Genomic DNA, 22,799 nt, shown 5'->3' on the forward strand with positions numbered 1-22,799 from the left:
TGACATTACTACTTTGCAGCTGGTATTCAGAGAGGACATGGGAGGCTGGGAAGGAGTGATTGTTGAACACTTCCTACTTAATTTTGACCCTTGATTTTGTTTTATAGGATAATGATTTATCAAGAAATATTCCTGGTAAAGTGAAAGTGTCTGCACCTAAGCTCCTGAACATGAAAAAGAAGTGAGTGTTGGTTGTAAATCATGAATATGTGTTTGAACTGCCACTACTGCTTCAGAAGAAGATAGTGACAAACCTGCCATCTGGACCTCTTCCAATTTTGCTGATAAAGTAAAATAGCTATAATCAGTTGGACTAAATTTAAGAGCCAGAGGTGAACTGTTTCCTGCATCTGACCCTGGCCTAGAAATATTTGTATGGACTTTAAATTACATGTAGCATGTAACTCCTCTGAAGTGCACAAGTAAAGTACTACTGGCCTTTGCTGTCAAAGGCAAGACTGATCCTCTTTCTAATGCTGTGAGGACTGGCACAGACCCAGTCCCTTCTCTCATTACTTCCTGCTCTAGCTTATGCTGCAGCAAAGTCCTGTTGCTTGTTCTTTTCAGTTCTCCTTTAAACATACTACCCTGTTTAGAGCCCCCTTTCTAGTCAGGACATTGACAGTATTAATCTGCTCCCACTTAGCAGTACCATATTTGAGAAAGATTTGACTGTACAGGCTTTTGGTAAACATTATCAATCTGTCATATGGTAAGAAAAGTCCTGCAATGACAAATTTAAATCTTGCTTCTGACTAGTCAGCTGCAGTCACTTACTGGTAGTGGAGCATTACCATGCAACGTTATGAATGAATGGGGAATTGTCCATATTGTGGGGATTTTATATGTACTATACCTGTGAGCAGAGAAAAAACAAAGGCTTGAGTAAAACAGATGAATGATGTATAGCTTAAAAATCACAGATCTAATAAAATGCACCAATACTGTTCACCCCAATGGAGAGCATATATGACAGCTAATTAAATTAGTCAGAATATTTAATTTATTATAAAAAAGAAATGAGACAGTAAGGGGAGTGCTGAAGTCAATTTGTTGCAATATTTAAATCACAAGCCATTTATTAGATTCTCAACCCTCCACTGTATCAGTGGTGGCCTATGCCTCCTGGAGACAATGAGCACAGATAAGGCAGAGCCAGAAGGGCCTTAGTGCTGGTTGCTGCTCACATACAATCTACTTTCAGTAGTTTTAAAACTAGTGAAGCCGAACAGAGCCTGGCACCTGTTAGTCATCAGCTTCACAGCATGCATGAAGCTCTGGATCTAGAAGCTGCTGAAGAAAACATTGATGATCAAGTCATTCCTGGGAAACTGGCAGTTTGTGCTTTTGGCTACTCCTAGACATGCATGGTCCAGTTTGACACTTTACTATTGATTGACTAAAGCATTTTCACAATTAAGACAGAATGCATCTACTCACACTTACAGCTCTTAAATAACCCCACAACATTGACACTTAACCATCCCTCTATATGTGTTTTTAAACAACTCAAACTAGACCTTAAATTGGTGAGCTAATCCCAGGACTAAATCAGAATAGCAGTTTCTCTAACCTTAAACTCATGTGGCCAAATATGTTAACATCTCACTGATAGGAATAAGACAGGTTCCTAATACAGACTAAAACTACTCTATCATGTTGAATAATGATAGAGAGGCATTGTTTTTAATATTAATGGTGTCCCAAAGAACATTAGTGCCTGAAAATACTTCTAGCATTTGCCAAACTTTAAGGCCCAGAAATTCAGCAACAACCCACAAATCCTTGAATGGTAACTCCTTAAACAGCATTTCCCTGCATTGACACACTCTGAAGTAATTTAGGTTAGAGTAGTTTTCCTATCGTCACATAATGAAGTGAGTGGCATTAAGTTGAACAAACCGTTACTGGTTTAACTTAGCTTAGGCACTGATACATTTCAACTTGCATTAAATACATTTATTGCAAACATCTTTACACAAAAATAGGTTCTCTCTAAGCCATTCACATGCAACTTACAACCAACAAGCTACTACCAACGACAATGCAGATATTTATACAAGTCTCACATCTGCCACAAGTGGTTGGTAAAATTATTACATCTTTTAGAATTGCTCATCCATGCATACGTTGTTCACAGAAGTAATTGATAGTCTTAAGAGCCAGATGTATTGTTACTTCCAAACCGCTGATTGACACTGTGAAGCAAGTGCTTTGGGAGGCAGGTCCATGAGTTGGCTAATATCTCTTTGAAGCAAATGACTGCTTCTAGGCACAGCCTTGGAAAAAGAATGAATATTTCAGTTACTATTAAAAACTGAAGTGAAATAGCACCAAAGGTAAGAATTCTGTTTCTTAAAGCTGTTTAGTTAACTTGTTCCCCCCAAAAGTATTAGCTGTTTTCATTATAATCCTCTGACAAAGTCTTTACACAAGAATGGAAGCAGCAAGACTCCTTCCATTACTGAATGCTACTTCAGTTTTCCTTGGGGAATGTTATTAACTCAGTCTCCCAAGTATGCCTAGGAACCGTGATCTGGTACTAAAGTTTATGTAATCAAAGTACAAGGTATTAGTAAATGAGAAGGGAAGAACAAGGGTGTTAGATTCAAAAGTGTTTTTTTTTACCTTACAAGAGATTTTGGTTGCAGAGAAAACACAAGTATCTCATTACTATGAGCCTGGAAAGAGAGATGTTAATTAATATTTGAAGCCTTATTGTTAAATGCATTGATAAGTTAATTCCTTAAAAAGCAGCAAAAGTTTCTCCTTTTAAACAGTGAAATTTTCCTGTGGCATTGAAAGTCTTAGTCACTGATGACAGAGAAATGCGTTTCACAATTGGAGGTTGCAGTTGAAGTGACGGATGCTAAGGGAGGAGGGGGGGTCTCACTTAAAAAAAAATTCTCCACACAGCAGTACTAGAAATTCTTAAAAACAGACTTACTGCTTTGTGATGGGCAAGCAAGTTGTTGGCACAGCCACCAAAAACAATGACCTCTCCTTCTTCACTTGCACAAGCTGTATGCCACAGCCTATAAAAGGAACAAGCCACACATTTATTAAGGGGAAGAGTCCAAGTACAGCATTAATACTATTACAGAGAAGTGCTGTGAAATAAGATGTAATATTTATATGCAAGGTCGATGCAGACAGCTTATTTTAGGCATATAATAATTCCTAGCAAAAGTAAACTGACTTCAGTGGCTAAGTTACCATTCTTTGTACACAAACCATATTAGAGATATCTACTCTGTAAGTTGTCTGGGTGGAAAAGCAAAGTACTGCGGAGTGGTTCTAAGGTCTGATGACAGGCCCTCATGAAGTTCATCTTTTGAAAGTAAACTTAAAATTTACAGTAATCCTAGTTTTGGTAGCTGAAGGGTTTGTGAAGAAATATTGTTTGAAGGTAGAGCATTCTATTTTTTTAAATCAAGCCAATCATATCAGAGGCTTCCAGTTTTTGAGAGCCAGAGGAAACAGTTACAATAAGATTCTCCAAACAATGAGACAAGGTGAACCCTCACCATCCACACTATCACAGTCCACCTGCTGTCTAACTCATATTACCGATACACCTTAGCTGCCTTATAGTACTTAAGTCAAATTTCAGTGTTTTTAATCAAGCATCTGAAAACATGTTATTTAAATTTCAACATAACTATTTAAGGCAGGTTTCTGAACCCTGCAGGAAGATCAATTGTAAGAAGGGTGCTTGGGTTTGGACAAAGGTTAGCTCTAGTAGATTACTACAATCTGACTACAGAATTTTGCACAGTGAAGAAAGAGTACTTTCCCATATTGCCCTTCCTAAAAGATTAGCCTTAAATTAACTAGCTATAGTATGCTCAGGGCTGACCACCACGTATGAATTATGATACTGGATCAGACCAGTGGTCCATTCAGTCTGGTATCTTGCAGCTGTGGTCAGTACTAGACACGTCAGTAAAAGATACAAGTAGTGCCATACTAAGCAAGTTATCCTATACCTGTCCCATCAGTTGAGGCTGGCTTATGCCCAGAAGCATTAAGGTTTTTCATCATTCTAAAACATTTTAACAAATGTGGGCTTGTCTACATTACCGCACAGGGTCCATCTAAGATACGCAACTTCAGCTGCGTGAATAACGTAGCTGAAGTCGACGTACTTGGATCAACCTACTGCGGTAAGTCAACAGCTGACGCTCTCCAGTCGACTCCAGAGTTGATGGGAGAGCACTCAGCAGTCGATTTATAGCGTCTAAAATCGACCCTTGCCCGCTGATCTAGCGCATAGTGTAGACAAGGCCTGTGACTGTGCTTAGTTTAATCCATGAGTGCAATCCATGGATCTCTGTCTCAGTTGCAACTTGTACCAACACGGACCACTTATGCAAAAGAGTATTTCCTTCTCTAAGTTTGTTACCTTCCACTTTTATTTAATGGCCCTTTGTTTTTAGTACAATAAAGTGTAAGAGTACCCCTATGCCTTCCCTATACTGTTATCTTGTATCTTGCTCTAAACAGTCCCAGCTGTGTGAATCTCTTCATATTGAAGTCTTTTCATGCCTTTAATTATTTTTTTGACAAACGTATCTGAACTCCCTCTATTACGGCTTGAAATGGGGTGACCAGAACTTAACAGTATTCCAAACGAAGATGATTTATAGTGACATTACAATGTTTTCCATCCCATTTGTATGCATCCTAACACTGTTAATTTTATGACTTAAGCCATGTAAAAGATAATGGTCTCTATTTAGACAAAGTCCATCCAGCAAAGTACTCTGATGCAGTGCCAGCTGTCAGCCAGGGCAATCAAAGCATTGCGATTCCCCGTATGTCCAGAGCAGCAGCTTTAAACAAACATTCCGCTAGTAGAATGAGCATGGATTTCCAAGTCTGGCATGTTAAGGTCTACTCTGCCTGTCGAGTACTAGAACTGTGTACTAACACCACTAAAATGGACATTCTAGTTCTCTGCCATTTTATAGGCTAATAATTACGCAGATAAGTAAAGTATCGGGGTAGCTGAGTTCCAAACAATGTAGTCAGAGATATGCAGGAGTCTATCAACACAGACATATAGCTACCTTAATCCTGCACCTTCATAAAACAGGATGTATCATCATGGTGGGGTAAGAGAAACCAATCTGATTTATCACTACTTGACTTTAAAAAAAGATGCTGTATTAGTGAAAGAGTGATCAGAGTCCTATGTGTGCCATATCAACGCTACAGACTGCCTCCTAAGATTTCTTAGACACACATACTGGTTTTTACACATTTCCAAGAATGTATGTACATCTTACCTTGGTTTTTCAGAATAATTATGCTCAAACTGCTTCCACTCATTCTTACTGATGCAATAAATCCAAGCATCACCTATAAACACAAAGATATATTAACCCTTGTCACTGTTGCCAGAACAAGCATAGAATCATAGAATATCAGGGTTGGAAGGGACCCCAGAAGGTCATCTAGTCCAACCCCCTGCTCAAAGCAGGACCAAGTCCCAGTTAAATCATCCCAGCCAGGGCTTTGTCAAGCCTGACCTTAAAAACCTCTAAGGAAGGAGATTCTACCACCTCCCTAGGTAACGCATTCCAGTGTTTCACCACCCTCTTAGTGAAAAAGTTTTTCCTAATATCCAATCTAAACCTCCCCCATTGCAACTTGAGACCATTACTCCTCGTTCTGTCATCTGCTACCATTGAGAACAGTCTAGAGCCATCCTCTTTGAAACCCCCTTTCAGGTAGTTGAAAGCAGCTATCAAATCCCCCCTCATTCTTCTCTTCTGCAGACTAAACAATCCCAGCTCCCTCAGCCTCTCCTCATAAGTCATGTGCTCTAGACCCCTAATCATTTTCGTTGCCCTTCGTTGTACTCTTTCCAATTTATCCACATCCTTCCTGTAGTGTGGGGCCCAAAACTGGACACAGTACTCCAGATGAGGCCTCACCAGTGTCGAATAGAGGGGAACGATCACGTCCCTCGATCTGCTCGCTATGCCCCTACTTATACATCCCAAAATGCCATTGGCCTTCTTGGCAACAAGGGCACACTGCATGTTCTGGTATAACAAGAATATAGTGTTTAACCATGTGTGTCCCCAATTCGTCAGGACTGAAATTTACAATTTGTGGCTGGCTGTGTGAAAACTTGCTCTCACTGGTGGTTTCTGTGGCTAGGACAGAGTTGAGAGAGGCAGGTGGGGAACCTATGCTTTTATCCCTTGCCCATACCCATAACAAAACTTTCATTCGGGAATAAAATTTAAAACTTTACAACTTCAAAAACTGTAAATTATCACTCCTCATTCAGAGCTGAGAGTGTAGTGGTTTTGTAGAAAAAGAAAAATACCGCCACAAAGTTGAACATAAATTACTAATCATCTTCTCCTCCTCTCTGGTTCCCACTCCACATGACTGTGTGTAAAGGCTTCCTGTACGTGCAAACACAAATCCTTATTTATGTTTTTGAATATATGTGCTGTTAAGTCTCTCATTAAGTCAAATTATACATTGCGTACACATGTGTAGGTATATAGTCCTCTTTACATCTTTCCATTTATGGAAGGAAGAGAAATGTCTTGTCATTTTAAATTCCTTCTAAAACACAACAGACCAGACTGAAATGATGGAACGCTTTTCCTTGCGGAAAACAGCTTACCTATGAAAACTAGATGTCATTTCATATGATGTAATATTATTAATGAAGTTTTCATAAGCCTCTCTAAATGTGCATCTGATCTTGATAAAGTTCACAAAACAAAAAGCTGATTACATGTTGAATTAGACAAGAATAGTGTTGCTTTTTTAATAACCATAAGAAGTCAATCACATGATGGCCAGTCTGTTGATGATGCAATTCTTGTTCTCCCCTGGGACTAGATTGTGTAACTCATACAATTTAGGGGACAGATATAGCCATCTTACCACTTTGGGAGTAGTCTGCCATCACCTGTTCCATTCGTCTGAATGGATTTTACACCACACAAGGGAGTTGACTATAATCAAATAGGCTTATCTTTGAAAAGTGCTAATACCTTCAGTATTGACAAGGCTGAACAAATCTACAGCAGGTCACCTAAATACATAGATTTTCAAGATTAAGAAATGAGCTCACAGCTTCTGATTGGACTGAGAATGGTCTATTTAAAAAAAATGCCACTGCTGCTATGAGAAGTGAACAATAAGCACTGCAAAATGTAACCCACGGGAATAGTCAATGGCTAGGACACTAGAGGGGGAATCAGGAGACCTGGATTCAATTCCCAGCTCTGCCACTGGTTTGCTGGATGACCGTGGGCAATTCACTTAACCTGTGCCTCAGTTTCCCCATCTGTAAAATGGAGACAGTGATATTGATCTTTATAAAGCACTTTGAGTTCTATGGGTGGAAAGCACTAGGTATTACCGAGACACTGTTAGTAAAGAGTTTACAGTTAAACAGACACTTGAGCATGCAACTGTATAGAATTTGGAGAGTATAAAGTTTCCTTGGAATTACTTACTCAGTGGCTGCTTATCGGTGGTAAACCCTCCAAAGAGAAATAGGTGATCTGATGAAACTGGAGTTAAGGAATGCCAAGATCGGCCTACTGGGCAAATGCCTTGTGTAATTCTGCATTTAAACAAAAAAGCACCCCAGTTACAGACCAGCTAAAACACAATGTAGACTTTTTGGGTTGCAACGATTTTTCAGATATTAAATCTATGCAGCTGAGTATTGAATGCTAACTTTGACCAACTATTAGCAACAATTCAGTTTCTTGTTGAGGATGGCACAGTTCATTTCTCAATGATCATAGGTCAGACTTCCTGGAAAGAGTTGTTGCAGATTGACTAATCCTGTGAAGACAGAATAATCTCAAATAATGGCAGTCTGAATGGCAGAAGTTTTCCTCATCTCCAGACACTTTAAATTAGTGATGGCCAGTGAAACAAGGTACTAGAACATAAACATTCAATCCTACCTCTCTAAAAGCAATGCATTTGATGGTAAATACTTTGAAGTTCTGTTAGAATATTTGCAGGTGAAAAAGCACATTTACAAATACAATTATATACTGCTTTAAAAAAAAAAAAGACTGAAGAGCTTTGATACCTACATTTCATTCCACTCCCATGTGTCCAAATTAAGATGATAAAGATCATTCATTCTAGAATCCTAAAATAAAATAGATAAAAGTTGAATGAAATACTCACTTTAGAGATTCAGTGGTAACACTGTAAAACTGTTTTTACACTTACTCTGTATCTGCCTCCAAACACATAGCCTCTGTTCCCAACTGTAGCGCAGGCATGGGCTGCTCTGGGTGAGGGGGATTTACCCTGACATAAGAAAATATTAAAATTAGAAGGAAGACTTGTTTGATGGTGTTATTGAGCAGAGGCTGGAACTAAGAAAGGAAATCTGGTCAGAGATCTTTAACAGCTCCATAATTACACAGATGTTACATTCAAGATAAAACCAAATACCATTTGCCCCCAGAAATTCATGATTGGCTAAGAGGGCAGAAATCCTGGGTTAACGGTCTGATTTAAGGTGACTGGCAGCAGGTGGGGACAGGGGAGAAAATGGGGTTGCATTCATCTATGTAAGGGAGGCCCAGGAAACCCAAGTTTTACTTGTTTGGGTGGGAGGCGGTTGGGAAGCCGTCTAAGAAGAGAGAAAGGAAAGGCTGCAATTTAAAAAACAAAACAAAAATACCACCCCTAGGAATATCAAGTCTGGCTTTGCTGGAGGATTTAAGATGGACATAGATGTATATGAGGAACTCTCTCAGATCTTAATTGAAAATATGAAGTGGGGAAGCAATAAATATTTTTCTTACAGCTGATTCCAGGGCATGAGATCAACTGTTTCAAACTCTTTGTCTTAACTATCTGAATGTCATTTCCCATCAGATTTTACTTCCTTGGTATCCATGGCAATATAATCCTATTAGTTTGCTTCTGAACAATTCAGACAGACAGCTTTAGTGTCCAATGTGTGGCACTACAGCATGCAGTCATTTTTCTTTAATTTTGATCCTTCATTCACCAGCCAAGTGAGTTTAAGATTGCCAAACTCAAGAGCTAAGATGGGTGAGGTAATCTCTTTTATTGGACCAACTGCTATTGGTGAAAGAGACAAGCTTTCACCAACAGAAGCTGGTCCAGTAAAAAGGTATTCTCACATCCATCTTGGGAACCAAAAGGGCTTCAACACTGCAATCTCAAGAGCTGTTAGTTTGTCAATAACAGGTTGGAGTTAGGCTGTAAATTTCACTTTCCTGATTTCCCTATAAAAGCTGCAACTAGGGAATAGACAGGTTCCTACCAATTCACATTCTCTTAAGAAAACTAGGGAAACGTGGTCTAGATTGGATTACTATAAAGCGGGTGCACAACTGGCTGAAGGACTGTACTCAGAGAGTAGTTATGAAAGGCTCACTGTCAAACTGGGAGGACCTATGTAGTGGGGTCCCATAGGGGTCTGTCCTAGGCCTTGTACTATTCAATATTTTTATTAGTGACTTGGATGATGATGTGGAGAGTATGCTTATAACATTTATGGATGACACCTAGCTGGGAGGGGTTTCTAGAACTGTATGGGGCAGGATTAGAATTTAAAGCGACCTTGACAAATTGGAAAATTGGACTGAATTAAACAAGATGAAAGTCAATGAAGACAAGTGCGAAGTATCCAGTTAGGAAGGAAAGGTCCAAATGCACAACTACAACACAGGGAATTACTGGTTATGTGGTAGTGCTGTGAAAAAGGATCTGGGGGTTATAAGACTATCACAAATTGAATCAGAGTAAAAAATGTGATGCATTTCCTATAAAGGGCAGCACCATTCTGGGCTGCATTAACAGGACTGTCGTATGTAAGACACAGGAGGTAACTGTCCTGTTACTCAGCACTGGTGAAGTCTCAGCTTGAGAACTGTGTCCAATTCTGGGACCACACTTTGGGAGAGATGTTAACAAACTGGAAAGAGTCCAGACGAAAGCAATAAAAATGATAAGGTTTAGGAAGAGGTTACTAACTGTAACTGGAGATTCTTTGAGCTGTGTGGCCCCTATGTGTATTCCACATGTGGTACTCATGTACACCACGAGCCTGAGTCCAGAGGTTTCCCCCAACAGCATTTGTTGACACCCACATCCGCAGTATGTTTCCTCACGCTCCTGACAGAGCGTATAAGGGGCGTGGCGTGGACTCCACTCCAGTTCCTCCTCTTACCACAATGCAATCAAGTACAAAGCAGAGGGGAAGGAGGGCTGGTAGTGGAATACAGATAGGGAGCATACATCTCAAAGAACCTCCAGTTATAGTAACTTTCTTCTTCGAGTGATGGTACCCACATGTATTCCACATGTGGATGATCAGTGTGGAGATCGGAACAAAGAGGCTGATGGCAGAGCCATCTGTAAGACAGGTTGACCTACTGTGGCTGCATGAGTCAGGGCATAGTGTGTTGTAAATGTATGGACAGATTGCCACATTGCGGCTTTGCAAACGTCCTGCTACAGAACATCTGCTAATGAAGTGGCTTGAGCTCACGCAGAGTGAGCTGTAACACCCCTGAGAGGGAGGAGGTTTGATTATTTATAGCTAAGGCTAAGATTTTGTCACAGATATTTTTAGTAAAAGTCACGGACAGGTCATCGGCAATAAAGAGAAAATCACGGAAGCCCATTACCTGTCCGGTTTCAGAGTAGCAGCCGTGTTAGTCTGTATGCGCAAAAAGAAAAGGAGAACTTGTGGCACCTTAGAGACTAACAAATTTATTAGAGCATAAGCTTTCGTGAGCTACAGCTCACTTCATCGGATGCATTTGGAAACTGTCCATGACTTTTACTAAAAATATCCGTGACAAAATGGAGAGGGAGAAGGCTCCAGTACCCATTGCTGCTAAGAATCCAGGGGCCTCCACCACCCACGCCACCTGGAAGGCCCCCGCTGCCCAGGAGCTGCAGGGTCCTTCAGCACTGTGCCCCCCTGTGGTGGCTGGGAGCTGCGGGGCTCCCCTGCTGCCCGCGGCAGCTCAACGCTCCGAGCTGCCACAGGCTGAAGTCATAGAGGTCTCTGGAAGTCACAGATTCCGTGACTTCCATGACCTCCGTGACAAAATCAGTCTTACTGATAGCATTCCAGTATGCAGCCTGAGATCTACTTAGAGATCCTTTGTAAGAGTATGCCTTGGCCCCTTGATCTCTCCACCATGGCATCAAAGAGTCTCAGAGACTTTTAAAAGGACCTAGTTCTTTGTAGGTAGAACACCAGGGTACGTATGATGTCGAGGGAGCATAGCTTCTTGTTGCTAGGAGAGGCATGTGGTTTTGGACAGAACACGGGCAAGTGGATTGATTGAGATGGGATTCGGACACAATCTCTGGAGGGGATTTGAGGTGCAGTCTCAAGGAAACCTTTTCTTTGAGGAAGACTGTTTAGGGAGCATCTGCCATCATGGCGGTAGCTCACTGACCCTTCTTGCTAAAGTGATGGCAACCAGGAATGCCACTTTCATGGAAAGGTGGGTCATAGTACAGGTTGCCTTAGACTTAAAGGATGGTCCCGTAAGGGCAAAGAGGATGAGGCTCAGGTCCCACTGGGGCTTGGGTTTGACAACTGGTGGGATGACTGTGAGCAAGCCTTTCATGAAGCTAACTACTGTAGGGTGTGTAAAGATATAGCATCTCTCTAGGCACTAAGTGCCGCCAGGTGTACGTGGATAGAGGTGAGAGCTAAGCCTGATGTTTTCAGGGCAAAGAGGTAATTTAGGTCAATGTCTCTCAACCTTTCCAGACTATGGTTTTCCTTTCAGGAGTCGGATTTGTCTTGCGTACCCCCAAGGTTAACCTCACTGAAAAACTACTTGCTTTCAAAATCTGACACAGAAATAGTTAAGTGTTGGATTACTAAAAACAAAAACAGGGACTCCAGTAGGGGCAGAATGAAGGGTCCCTTAGTCTGGGAGGTCCCCAGGGAAAGCAGTACCAGGCTTCCCTGGGAGGTGGGGGTGTGTGTGTCATAGCTAGGCAGATAAGGGTGCCTCGGCTATCCATCTGGGTTCCTGCATGGCAGCAGAGATGTTGGTGGGGCTATGTCCTGGGACTCCTCTGAGTCGGATGACGGTGCCATTGGAAACAGCAGGACTGTTGGTACTGGATGGCCCTCGTCTGATGGATGGGAAAGGGGCTTTGCTGCAGCAGGAGCAGCGATTCATTCTCAGGTGTGGGGACATCCTGAAGAATGGATGGGCCCAAGAGGAGTGGAGACTGTGGGTATGGCAGGAACATCTCCTCTGGCATTTGGAATGTCTCTGTACATCCAGAAATCCATGAGGTTCCACTGAGACACTGGAGGGAACCAATTCAGCAGTCAGGGCCAGCCAGTCAGCATGTTGGTGAAGTGGCTCAGACACAGCATCTGGAGCCATGCTCGTAAATAGGTGCTCTAAGTGTCCCAGAACCGAGGGTCACTGGCGGTACAGATGGATCTCATTTCTTTGCCATAGCCGCCACCAGGGGACCTTTGGTGCCGGTTCAGCGGGATCCATGTGCGACATCTCTCCCGACCTGATGTGGCTCAGGGAGGGAATGCGTCTCTTATGAGCAGTCTGTTGGGGGGATTTGCTCTTATGCCCAGGAGAATGTTTCTTACTCTTGTGGTGGTGCTTGTCCTTAGGCTCCACACCATTGCTCGTGCTCGGAGGGGCATTACGTGGTGATGGAGGCCGCTGTACAGGGCAGGGCCTAGACATAGTCCCTGGGTGACAGGGGGTCGTGTCCCCTGATAGAGAGGGTCTATACTATATTACACTAAACCACACTATGAAAACTATGAAAAACTATTTACACAAAAGTGTGGAGACAACTCTCATCAAAATAAGAGCAAAGGAGAAAGAGGGGTTCCAACTCAGGTCATGCAGCAGTGAAAGAGAACTCGAGTGGCGTCGACCCACACTGCCCCTCAGAAACCTTGATCGGGAGCATAAGGAGACAGACTGCATGTGTGGGTCAACAGACACTGCTGGGGAGAAACTTCTGGACTCAGGTGCACGGCGCGCATGAGCACTCGTGTGTGGAATACACATGGGGATCATCACTCGAAGAAGAAACCTGACCTGTGAGGAAAGGTTAAAAAAACTGGGCAAGTTTAACCTCGAAGAGAGGCAGAGGGGGAACCTGATAACAGTCTTCAAATATGTTAAGGGCTGTTACAAAAAAGGCAGTGATCAATTGTTCTCCATGTCCACTGAAGGTAGCTCAAGAAGTAATGCGCTTAATCTGCAGAAAGGGAAATTTAGATTAGATTTAGGTAAAAATCTTTCTAAATTATAAGAATAGTTAAGCACTGGAATAGATTACCAACAGTGTTGTGGAATCTCCATCATTGGAGGATTAACAGGTTGGACAAACGCCTGTCAGAGCTATGTATACCTGGTCCTGTGTCAGTGCTACAATTCTACATTTGTTATTTCACTGATGGGAAAACTGAGGTGCAGAAAGTGAATACTAACCACACAGTCAGGGTCAGCAACAACCGTGTGGATTGGAACCGAGATCACCCAACTCATAGTCATATGCTTTAATCACAAGACCATCATTCCTTCCTTTGCACTCTCCTGCAGATCAGAGTTAAATTACATGCTCTAAGAGGACAACTAGGAATGACAGTTGCTTGGATTGTTGCAAAGGCCATACTGTTTTTCCATAGCAGAGGAATGCTGAGGGCGCATTATATCACCAACAAGTGATCCCTCCAACTGATCAAAATGGAACCAGGGTATTGCCATTCTGAATCAGATCCACAGTCCCTCCTTCCTGTATCCTGTCTGACAGTGGCCAGCACCAATACCTGAGAAAGGTCTAAAAAACAACAACAACAAAAAAACCACCTCCTAATCCCTAGCAGCAAGGGACTGGTTTAAGACCTGCAACATGCAGCACTGATGGGCTCCAGAAAACTGCCCTCTCAGCTAGGAGGCTGGTGACTTCACAAGGTCATAGGGATGGAATGTATGTGTGGCTGGGGAAAGAAGAGATTCAGGGCAGCTGAGATCTGGGACAACTGGGACTTCACACACTTCATACTAGGGAACAGTAATTGCACAATACCACACCTTTTATCATTGTATCGGGGGAAGACACACTAGAGCTAGAGCAAAAATGTGAGGTTGGACCATACAAGTAAACTTTTAATATGAGGAAAAGACATGGGGGTGGGTGAGAGGGGAGTGGAGAGGGAGAAAGAGACAGCAGATCTGCCAATAAAATAACTACTGAAGTTATAGGACTACAATACAGAAGTGGTACTTCAAGACAAGTCAGTTGCTCAAAGCCACTGCTGGAAGCCCCTGGAGGCACCTTTGTAGAGCAGCCTTTTGATCTGAGACTTCCTCTTTCTTAATGAGGATCAGAACAAAACTAAAAAAACCACACAGGCCTAGCAAGTGATGATACTTTGCATAGTATGGCTACTCTTTGTCTTCATGTCCCTTCTAGTGTCAATCCTAGAAAAAGCAGCTATTTCTCCTGAAGAGTTATGTTTTACTCAGTGTCAAAATTCTTTAAAAAATTACCGTGGTTATAGGCTGGCTCCAGGAAAAGGTTTCAGTGTCCAGAACATGTACGTGATCATTCCATCCTCTAGGCTGACCTGAGTTCTTTAGAAAATTGATGAAAAAGCTATTACATTTCCATTTTAACGAACATATTATGCACTAGCACCAGAATGTTTTCTGCTGAAAATTACTCTTAGGTGGAGAAAGAAGGTTACTTACCCAAAAAGAGGTTTCATCAAATTCAAAAGTTCCTATTGGTATCCCTTCAGGTGAATAACCATAACCTCCAAAAAATATTAGTCTGTTCAACAGAAATTACATCAAGATTATCAAAAGCAAGTACCATTATACGGCAATCTCTACTATTACAACTTAATGCTCAGTAAAGGTTTTTCACACACAGCATATGGGAAAACTCACTATGTTCCATTGACTTTGTTACCAAATTACAAGTAAGGTTTTTCTTATTTTCTAACATGTTTAGGGTTGAGTACTTTTAAAATGTTTATTTAGGATGAAATCCAGCATGAGATTCAATGTATAAAATGTATTCCCTTCCTAGTTTTGCTCATCTTAGATACAAATGCACCAACAAGAATGACAATCTTATTTAAAAAAAAAAGTCACAAAGAGAACTGCAATACTTTTGTTCATGCTTGCTTACTTATTTTTATAAACCCAAACTCCAAGTTTGTCCTTTGATGAAGGGGGGACACCTTGACATTCTACTCTAACCCACTGCAACACTTTGTCCTTGGATCTGGAGTTTAACATGTAGAACTGCAACACAAAAAAATAAAGAGAGTTTTTTAACCCACACAGTTAGCATAAATCTAAAGACTAACAAATGTTTCAATATACTGATTAGGATGCTCCAGCATAAAAGTATATAGTTCTTTTCCAAGCTCAGAATCCTATGATGAAATATTCTGCAGTCACATGTAAGGATCCAACAACACACAAAAGTAGGCCCTTAATGTTGTTCTACCCTGTGAAAGGAGTATTAGTACTGAACTTAGTTTACTCCCATCCCAGGGTGGAAAGCTGTAGTACTCTCTCAAGCTCCAGCCATTTGAGTGTAAAATAGTTAACTCACCAGATTTTTTTATAATACAATCATCTCTCATTTCTTGCACACTTTGCTGTGCAGAGGGCCAGCTGATGCTGAATTTGTCATTACGCTAATGATGAAGTCTATCAGTGACATGAATATGAAGCTGGTCAGGTGTCAGAGCTATTTTATTTCAGCCTGTCTGCATTATCACTTCATCAGTTTACACTCTAGTTTATGATTTACTGGTATCCTTTTTTTAAGTGAAAGCTTAGATTCTCCAAGCCTGAGATGGATGGAAGGAAGAAAGAGTACCATTTTCACCAAAATACCACAAACCAGCTCAATTTATTGCCACTTCTATCCAGCTGCAAGCTTAAGATTTAAGTGGATTTTTGAAGCTCTCAGCCTTCAAAATTAAGTAGACTCAAAGGATCTATGCAATATGACTGCAAGGTGAATTTGGCCAGTGCACTAGGATTACCACCACTTTCTCTGCAGTAACTACAAATACTGGAGAGGAGGATGTTTTACAGCATTGCAATCTACTCCTTCAGTCATACCAAACTATCTAGGGTTGGACCTGATCCATTCCCAAAACCCATATCAGCCAATAAAGTTACAGAGAAATTGAACTGGTGGATGTCAGTGTGTCAGCTATTTGGATGAAAAGCTCAGAGTGGTAAAATTACTATTGTAAGTTGTTGCTTCTTTGGCAATTGTAAAAAAGTATCATTTGTTTGGATTACTTCAAGTTTGAGAAAGCAATTGCGGGAAAGAAAACTAGTTTCTTAGTTCCAAGCAATGAACATATAGACAGAAGATGAAGGTATGTTGTAGGAGAGAATGTGAAGGACCTAATGACTTGCTACCTATTCAGCATTCCCCAGTCATTAACATGACAATATCAAGGCTTGGTTAACACAGTCCAACAGACATACTATAGCTGTTCAGAAGCAAGAGCTTTTGTAGGTTATGAAATGTGATATTTTCAGGCTTTGGATGCATTTTAATGTGCTTAGAAGTCAGTCTTACCTTTAGTACAGAATGGGGATACAAATATCTATTGGAACCTCTTTAATAGAAAGGGTATAATTAATCTTCAGACACTGACCTTGTTTGTATTGCCACGTGCATGATGCCCTCCAAATAAGTACAATACTTTGTCTACACACACAGCACAACTGCCTGACATGGAAGGTGGAACGTCTCCTTCTGTTTTTTTTTTATTCCTGGAAAGATAAAAAGCATTTAAAAACTGATAAAAAGGAAAAGATTATTTTGTCTGAAGTTGAAGCATTCAATCTGACTGGCTGAGTTATTACCTACAACAAGTGTTTGTGGGATATTGAGGACTCCCGTTTTGAGTCATTTGGATCTTTGTAGTAACAGCACTTCAAAAAACACTGAAAAACCCTCCTTTTACAAAGATGTATTTTGGGGGGATTCTCTATGCCCAATTTAGAGGACTAAGGATTCTCCTCCCCCATCCACCTTTTCGAAATGGAGATTCTCAGACACAGAGAATCCTCCCTTAAAACACATCTTGGTTTAAAAAAAAAAAAAAGGGAAGGTTTTTTAATTTCATAGAATAGAATACCATGGTTGGAAGGGACCTCAGGAGGTCATCTAGTCCAACCCACTGCTCAAAGTAGGACCAATCCCCAATTTTTGCCCCAGATCCCTAAATGGCTCCCTCAAGGATTGAACTCACAACCCTGGGTTTATCAGGCCAATGCTCAAACCACTGAGCTATCCCTCCCCCCATGTTTCCAAAGCGCTGTAATCACAAGGATGCATTTCCAAACTCAAGGCTACACATGACCACAAGGACAGCAACTGCCAAGAAAGACTGGATGGGACTCCCTTCAGAACCAGTTAATACTGCTCCTTAAAGAGTTTAGATCACTTTGCAGGATAAGTCCTTAGTTGTCTAAAGAGGTGAAGCAACGCATAAACCCCCACCACCAACAGCAGGTATGCAGCTGCTGAACAACTTTAGGGTTTTTTTGTTGGACTAGGAAGCAAAAATAGTATATGTGGCTGAACAGATGTTTTTAATTTAAAAAAAGATATTGTACCGTCACAGCACGATGAAGAAAATACTATCTGAACATAGGTTTATTTCATTAGGTTATTTTGTAGTATGTTACAAATATATACAATCTATGGAAACTATATTTGATATCAGGGGTTCTCAAACATTCCACAGTGTTTGTCACACCTTATTGGAGAAATTGTCTTGGGAGCCACCTCCTTTCCCATTTAGGGTCAAGTGACATACATGGAAAAAGAAGATTAAGAAAACTTGATATTTAACTGTTTTATAATGCAGTTTGCACGGTGAATAAAAATCAATGATTAAAAAAACCAAAGTCAGTTTTAATTTTAATTAAATACGGACTTCTAAAAAAATAAATGCACTTAAAATTAAAAATTTGAAATTGACAACCTATGTTAAGGCTTAAATAATTATTCAAATCATTTCAATTATACAAAAAAAAAAAAAAATACCTAATAGTACATATTTGTTGCCAAATTTTAAAGAAGGTCAAACCACTGAACTGGTGGAAGCCACTGGCTAAGCTCCTTGAACTACAGTTTGTTGAAGTGCTAACCCAACTTTTGACAGCAGTAGCTTCTTCTGCAGATGCAGAGAAAATATTTTCTTCATTTCACTTTATTCAACTAGTTCAGCTCAGTTACTAATTTAATTCCAAATTAAGAAACCAACTGGGAGTTGAAAAATCAGGAAAGCTTCTTTTCCACTTACTGTTTAAGAATAAAAACAAGGGGATGAGATGTTTTAGTTCTAAGATCATGAAGAACACAGCGAATTGAACTGATGTTTCTGGTCACTAACTATAGTTAATACTACCTTAGTTTTGAATGCAAAACATATTTTGATTTTTCCCCCTCGTTTCCAGCACATTAAGGATAGTTTTATTTAAAAAGTTGTTTTTGTGCATTTTTAATTTATGTTTCCATCCAAGTAGAGCATGACATAGATCACAAGTAAAAAACAATCATACTCTAGTAAATGAGAAACGCATCACTTTCTAAAATAAAAAAGGTAAAAATTAAAAATCTGAGTAAGTGTATGGGGAACTGTATATAACTGCTTAACTAAATGTGTACAGATATAGTGTATCCTCCTGGTTAGCAAAAAGAACCACCAAATTTAGTGTACAGGCTATATTTACTTGCAAATCAAATCAACCTTTCTTTAGAAAAATAACTAAAAGGTACAAATGCAAAACATGATTAAAATGGATTTAAATCAAAGTTCCCTGCTTGCTGATTTAAACAATGATTGAAGTCAGTGATTTAAATTGCTTATATTTACATCAAAGGACCCTGGTGTGGTAGTTTGTCATCTGGAAATGAGGAAAGGCAGTGCCATGCACCAACAATTCCTCCATGGAGCATCAGTATGATTTATAGATCAGTTTGACAACCTCTTTAAAATACAGACACTGGCTTAAGAAAGGAAAAATGAAGTCACTCATGTACTGTACCATCTTCCAGTTTCCATGCTGTAGATCCATATTTCATCTCTAGGCAGATAGAAGTCATAAAATCCCCTAACTTGAGCATTCTGCAGGGACAGCAGAGAAGAGAAAAGGCACTATTACAAAAGGCTCGACATTTTATATCATGTAGAGTCAAGTGTTTTCAGGCCTGCCCTCCTTCCCCCCTCAGAAACAATTCAACCTATTTTTAAATGTTTATGAAACAGAAAATAGCATCAGGAGCCAAAGGAGGGATGAGTAATGGTGTGACCAGTGCAGGCTCTACTCCAGTGACTCCTGCTTGTGTAACAGCCCTCAGGGAGCAGTTACACACTGTGACAAATTCAAGCTGTCTCAGGGCTACTTTAGCTTGTGCTGAGGACGGCACCAGCTCACAGCAGACTCCAGGATCAGAAGAGTATTAACATGGGTTAAAGCCACCTTTGCAACCTCCTCCCTCTGGCACACTAAAGCTCTAGCGTGAGGATCTGTGCCCAGACTTTCTTTTTTTTTTAAAAAGGATTTTGCCAGATGTTAGTGGAATACACTAGGCTCCTTGTTTCCAGATATCTGCAAAAAATTTAGTTTGATGTCACATGAAAAATAAATTTGGTGACCTTACCCTTGTGACTTGGACAAACAACTAGATCATAATATGGTTTTATTTTCTGTTTAAACTACACATACGCCAGCATGATTATCAGTCTACTCAGGAACTCTGATCTCTAATGTATCTCCGAGTAGGGGTGTGCTAGAAAAGCTAAATAGTTAAGTGCCAATCTGTGCCATGTCTGGATCAACCAACTAACATTATTTCCCTATCTTCCAGAGAATTAAACAGCTGGCAAGAAATAGAGAAAAGAAACCCCATCTCCTACAAATAGCCACTGATTAGTCTCCAGAGCATTTATTTAACATCATTTTACAAGGGTCACACCATTTCTAACTACTTACATGTCATCTTAAAGTTATAGTTCAGTACTTGGCATGTCAAACTTTTTTTGAGTGGTTATATTATGTATTTAGAGTCTTGTCAAAACACTGAGGCTGGTCAACCTCGATAGCATCACCAATGGCTGGGTTAGTGCAGAGAGAAGCTGTTTTGTCAGATAAGGAGGACTCAGCTGTAGTAATATTTTAAAAGAATAACAGTTTGAGAATGGTACCTTATATCCTCCCCAAACAAACATGCAGTGTCCATCAGTGACTGCTACGTGCCCACTGCGCTCTGCGGGGCTGCTGTTTTCCAGCTGCTCAAAGTTGTCCTCAGCTGGAGCTGGGAGCTCTTCGTCCGCCTGCAGCTCTTCATTATCATCAGCCATTTTGATACAGTGCTATATTCCTAAAACAGACACGTGGGACTTTTAATAACCACTGCGTGAAACAATGAGTAGAGAAACTTCACAGAGCTGCTTCCTTCACACAGGTGAAATATGCCAAATGGAAACAAGAGACTTCCTCCCAGCGTGGGGCTGCTTCCTAGCGCACTATTCTGCCACTTGGAGCAGAGGGCTCCGCTGTGTGTTTCTTTTGTGTCACTTCAGCTGTGGCCGCCGTGAGGGACGAGCACACAAGGCGGGCGGGTCACCAGCACTCAGCGGGGTTTAAGGGCCTTGCTTAAGGACTCTTGGCACAAGTTGCTGCTGCTACCGCCGCCGCCGCCTCCCGGCAGCGCGTCTATACCAGCGACCCGGCAGCAAACCCTACCCCGCTGGAGACGAGGCCGAACGCGACGCGACAAGATACGGGGGGCGGCGGGGGGGGGGTCGCGCGCCGCACTGACAGCCCGTGGCCCGGCAGCCGGCGGACCAGGGGCCCCGCCAGGGAGGCCGAGCCGCGTAGCGGGAAGGGGGGGGGCCGAGCCTGGCGCTGCGCTCGGGGGAGGGGGGGGCACTCGCCGCCCGCCCCTCGCGCGCAGGGGACGGGGACGGGGACAGGGCCGCCCCCCCCCCGGGCTGCGCCGGGCCCCTCGGCCCGGGCCGGACACTCCCCCGACGCCGACGCCGCAGGGCGGGGGCAGGCGGCTCGCGCCACCCCCTGACTCACCTCAGCGGGCCATCCAGCCTCTTGTGGGTCACCGCTGTCAACATCCGCCGCGGCGCACTTCCGCTCCCGGCAGCCTCCGCGCCCAGCGCCCGCTCCGCCCCCCGCAGGCCGCCGCGCGCGCGCCTCCCCCCCGCCCCCATGACAACCCGAGGAGGGGCGGGGCAAGCGTTGGCCCCGCCCTAGCGATGCCGCCTGGCCGCAGGGTAGGAGCTTGGCTGTGCCCCGGCCAGACCCCGGGGGTCCTGGTGGCCGTCCGTGCAGTCCTACAGCAGCCGGGCTGGTGATGATGATGTCCTATTACCACTGCGCTCGGCGCTGTACAAAGCAGGGCCGCCCGCTGTCCCAGCATCTGGAAATCTTCCCCGCGCAGTAACGGTGCGGGGTTTGGTCAGGCACGCCCCTATTGGCTCCCACAGCCGCTGTTGTCGGGGCAGCCTGAGGGCAGCAGTGCCCGCGCCCCGGGCGCTCTAGCTCCGGAGGGATGGGGTGGCTCGGGAGCAGCAAGTGGAACGGGCAGAGCAGGTACTGGCTGTGGGGTCACCGCCAGGTGGGAGTACGATGGATCGGCTGGTGCCATACCCTGTTTGCCACGGTCAGTGGCCAGGGCAGCCCTGGCCGCAGGTGGCTGTGGGGGCTGGTGTGATCCCCCAGGGCTGGGACAGCGAGCCAGTGCCGGGGTGGGGAGAGGAGGAGGCCAGGTGTATGTGGTAGAAGGTAGGGGGCAGGTGGATGTCCTGTGTTTTGGCACCTCAGAGGGCAGATGCCCCATTTTTTTTTGTATGCAGAGGTGGCAACCCTCATGCAAGCACAGAACAGAAATAGGGTCTCTGCCCCAAGATTACAATATTAAATTATTCACTACCTACTCCCTGTCCCATACTCCACGATGACCTGGACTTCCTGGTGGTGGGGGTCACATACTGAACCTTAGGACACTTAATTTAGACCTTGACCCTGCAGCTGATTCTATTCCAACAGACACTTGTGTCTACATGTAGCCCATACAAGAATAGGTCAGCAGTACCAGAAAGGGCTCCTGAAACTGCAGTACCAAGACGTGCGCTGATCCTTCAGGGATTGGTCTGAATGGACCTTTCCTGGGTTCTGGAGTCAACAATCTCTCTTGGCTCACAGATTGCTCCTGGGGATGTGACTTTTTTGAGTGCCCCTTACATACACTTGGTGCCTTCTTCTTGCAGAGTCCGGTACCCAGGCTTTAAGAGACTTAACACAGTCTCTTCTTAGGATTCTATTAGAACATGAGGAGCACGACTAACAGGAGTTCTCGGTACTCATTCTGACAGCGGATGAAGTGCAGACTCCATGAGCATGTACTTGAATCTGGCAACTTTGTGACCTTTTTCAAACAGGGTTTGAACCCTCTACAAGTGTGTGTTTGTCACATGTGCCTTCCCAGACACTTAAGGCAGATGGAGTGTGGGTTGCTCACTGGCAGATCTGTTACATGAACAGACTGGCCTTGAAGCCATGTGAATGGATCATCAGTCTGGTACCGAACCTGGAGCCCAACCAAGCCAACGGTAGCTATACACTGAAAAGATCATAGAACCATAGAATATTAGGATTGGAAGAGACCTCAGGAGGTCATCTAGTCCAATCCCCTGCTCAAAGCAGGATCAACAGGAC

The 22,799-nt window shown here is 42.7% G+C and overlaps 2 protein-coding genes across 3 annotated transcripts in view; one reads left to right on the forward strand and one right to left on the reverse strand.

Annotated features, from left to right (window-relative positions):
- The window catches only part of NEMF (nuclear export mediator factor), a 44,657-nt gene extending 40,181 nt beyond the window's left edge, over nt 1-4,476 (forward strand). Inside the window, exon 33 of the mRNA XM_038407835.2 lies at nt 108-4,476. Coding sequence (XP_038263763.1) covers nt 108-185 — 78 coding nt within the window. The 3' untranslated portion in view covers nt 186-4,476. The remainder of the gene's footprint in view (nt 1-107) is intronic.
- KLHDC2 (kelch domain containing 2) lies at nt 987-21,271 on the reverse strand. 2 transcript variants are annotated; one of them, XM_038407840.2, is made up of 14 exons: nt 21,153-21,271; nt 20,273-20,448; nt 19,113-19,192; nt 16,709-16,826; nt 15,208-15,323; nt 14,763-14,844; nt 14,562-14,645; nt 8,236-8,316; nt 8,094-8,152; nt 7,497-7,606; nt 5,292-5,364; nt 2,948-3,035; nt 2,629-2,681; nt 987-2,279 (listed from the first exon to the last, which is right to left on the reverse strand). In XM_038407840.2, exons 2-14 carry the CDS (start codon nt 20,426-20,428, stop codon nt 2,156-2,158), a joined length of 1,224 nt encoding a protein of 407 aa, XP_038263768.1. In that variant the 5' UTR covers nt 20,429-20,448; nt 21,153-21,271; the 3' UTR covers nt 987-2,155. The 2 variants fall into 2 exon arrangements, with proteins under 2 accessions (XP_038263768.1, XP_043371585.1); XM_043515650.1 differs by lacking the exon at nt 2,629-2,681 and having other exon boundaries at nt 21,153-21,267.
- Between the last annotated feature and the right edge of the window lie 1,528 nt (nt 21,272-22,799).

Source organism: Dermochelys coriacea, chromosome 6 (assembly GCF_009764565.3).
Source record: "Dermochelys coriacea isolate rDerCor1 chromosome 6, rDerCor1.pri.v4, whole genome shotgun sequence".
Classification (NCBI taxonomy): domain Eukaryota; kingdom Metazoa; phylum Chordata; order Testudines; family Dermochelyidae; genus Dermochelys; species Dermochelys coriacea.

Bases quoted from the DNA above. Each gene is read 5' to 3' on its own strand.
- KLHDC2 (XM_038407840.2), bottom strand. From the start codon at position 20,428: ATGGCTGATGATAATGAAGAGCTGCAGGCGGACGAAGAGCTCCCAGCT. The intron at 19,193-20,272 runs GTACCATTCTCA...CTGTCCCTGCAG, and splicing joins TTGTTTGGGGAGGATATAAG to AATGCTCAAGTTAGGGGATT. The intron at 8,317-14,561 runs GTAATTTTTTAA...TTCTTATGTCAG, and splicing joins GGAGCCAGCCTATAACCACG to GGTAAATCCCCCTCACCCAG.